The 1,534-nt window shown below is 34.8% G+C and overlaps 1 protein-coding gene across 1 annotated transcript in view; it reads right to left on the bottom strand.

The window, feature by feature from the left end:
* Positions 1–1,534, bottom strand: part of CCDC15 (coiled-coil domain containing 15) — a 109,878-nt gene that overhangs the window by 44,675 nt on the left and 63,669 nt on the right. The window contains 1 exon segment of the mRNA XM_045283651.1: positions 458–561. Coding sequence (XP_045139586.1) covers positions 458–561 — 104 coding nt within the window.

A 1,534-nucleotide genomic window follows, 5' to 3' on the forward strand; every position in this document is an offset into this window, starting at 1 on the left:
TCTCTGGGAAAGAAAAACAGCCTTCCCCTTCTCCCAAATTGCTTCTTTGTAGGACACAGGTAACAACTTGTCAGTTCTTTGAGGGGAAATCTCCCAATCTGTTTTCCAAAGAACCAAGGGTAAAGGTCACATAAAGAAATTCAATGCATATATGCTATATGCATATATATATGTATGCTATAAAAGATCACCAGAAAAGAGGGCTAAGGGAAAATTCAATGAAGACCTGCACAGTCCTAAAATAGCTCTTTCTCATTGTGGGTGTAATTAATGGCACTGAATTGTTCATTTAAAATGGTTAGAATGACACATTTTATGTTGTATTTTACAATGAAAAATACGTTTTTCCCTCTATAGATCAGAAGGTAAAACCACTGCCTAATTATTACTAAACTTTAACTTCCAACAACCTCCTAACTGGTAATCCCACATTCAAAATAAGGATCAGAGTTCTTACTTTTCTATTTTCTTTTTATGTTCTTTTTGCCTTCGTTGTTCCTTTACTTGTTCTCGCTCAATATCCATGAAAAGTCGTTTATATCTCAGGTACTGCTTTTGCCGCTAAAGGAAAGAAGTTGTGATTATTAAGATTCTAAAGAAAGAAAATATATTGTGTCCTAGACAAGAAAACTATATGATACAGAAGTCACATGGGACTGCCTCACCTTTCCTTTTTATAAGGACTTGGGATAATATTATGCGAAGTAAGATTTATATATATGAAGGGGTTTTAAAAAGTTTGTGGAAATTTCTGATTATTGTTTAATTCCATTTGTCCAGGAATTTTTTGAAGAGTATCATCTAATTATTGTGGATAAACCAGAAAAGGGGAAAAGGCATTTTAGTTTGTCCTTAGTATATTTTTTGTCACTACTCAAGGAAACTATCACGTATGCTAATGTAAGATACATGAAGGCAAGTCAAAAAGTACTGCTCCTAGGGCTCCAGTTCAATAGCTACACAGGTTTATTCTCAACAAAATACGTTTAAACACGTATCTAGGATCAGTGGATGGGTGCAGAAAAGTTCTCTCAACAATATACTTGTACTTGTTTCATTTTTTTAAAAACAATCTAAACAGCAGTCTTCAATAGGCTCTGCTCGGTCAGTAACATTTAAAGCATAAAGGTCACACCTCAGAAGGGTACAGTGACTATTTCTGGGGAATCCTGATAGATTTTCTCAAAAGATTTGACAACCAAGGTGGCTTATTATGAAGAAGTTTTAAGAAAATTCAAAATTACTTCAGTAAGAAAAAGGCAGAGGAATTTTTTCCCCCATTTTGTAAAGGCACTAGCTCTTTCTCTGAGGGTAGCAAGGGATGTCCTAGCAGAATTTCCTTGGGAAACCTTACCCTACCTATATATAGCCTAGATCTTTCCTCTTCAGAATTCGTTTTGTTCCCAAAACTCCAAGAACACTGAAAAAGAACTCCAGGACACCAAAATTGTCATTTTGATGAGGTATACAGGTGGTATCAAAGAATCCCAAAATACAGGATGTATATTTTTCAAAGCCATGTATTTACCATATA

The sequence above is a fragment of the Echinops telfairi genome, unplaced genomic scaffold (genome assembly GCF_000313985.2).
Source record: "Echinops telfairi isolate 266 unplaced genomic scaffold, ASM31398v2 ScPeMD7_7465;HRSCAF=8503, whole genome shotgun sequence".
Lineage (NCBI taxonomy): Eukaryota > Metazoa > Chordata > Mammalia > Afrosoricida > Tenrecidae > Echinops > Echinops telfairi.